The sequence below is a fragment of the Pygoscelis adeliae genome, unplaced genomic scaffold (assembly GCF_000699105.1).
Source record: "Pygoscelis adeliae isolate BGI_AS28 unplaced genomic scaffold, ASM69910v1 Scaffold127, whole genome shotgun sequence".
NCBI lineage: Eukaryota > Metazoa > Chordata > Aves > Sphenisciformes > Spheniscidae > Pygoscelis > Pygoscelis adeliae.
Window position 1 is genome coordinate 1,018,224 of NW_008825208.1, and position 405 is coordinate 1,018,628.

At 53.1% G+C, this 405-nt stretch overlaps 1 protein-coding gene across 1 annotated transcript in view; it reads left to right on the forward strand.

Annotated features, from left to right (window-relative positions):
* Nucleotides 1–2: 2 nt before the first annotated feature.
* Nucleotides 3–405, forward strand: part of SMU1 (smu-1 suppressor of mec-8 and unc-52 homolog (C. elegans)) — a gene marked incomplete at its 5' end in the record, with an annotated part of 13,118 nt that continues 12,715 nt past the window's right edge. Inside the window, 2 exons of the mRNA XM_009328986.1 lie at nt 3–158; nt 266–405. The exon at nt 266–405 is cut by the window's right edge and continues 11 nt beyond it. Of these exons, the coding sequence (XP_009327261.1) occupies nt 3–158; nt 266–405 (296 nt within the window). The remainder of the gene's footprint in view (nt 159–265) is intronic.

Here is a 405-nt window from a genome sequence, read left to right on the forward strand (position 1 = left end):
TCGCCACCCTTCAGGAGGAAACTACCGTGTCCCTCAACACCGTGGACAGCATTGAGAGCTTTGTGGCTGACATCAACAGCGGGCATTGGGACACAGTGCTGCAAGCCATACAGTCGCTGAAGCTGCCCGACAAGACCCTCATTGATCTCTACGAGCAGGTGAGTGCGTGCAGGCTGTGCACAGACTTTTCTGGTCTGGGTGGAAGCCCCTCTCTGGAGTTTTCTGCTTACCCTTTGCTGATGCGGATGTTTGTCTCTTGATGCAGGTTGTGCTGGAGTTGATTGAGCTCCGGGAACTAGGTGCTGCCAGGTCTCTCCTGAGACAAACAGATCCCATGATCATGCTAAAACAAACTCAGCCGGAGCGGTACATCCATCTCGAAAACCTTCTGGCCAGATCTTACTT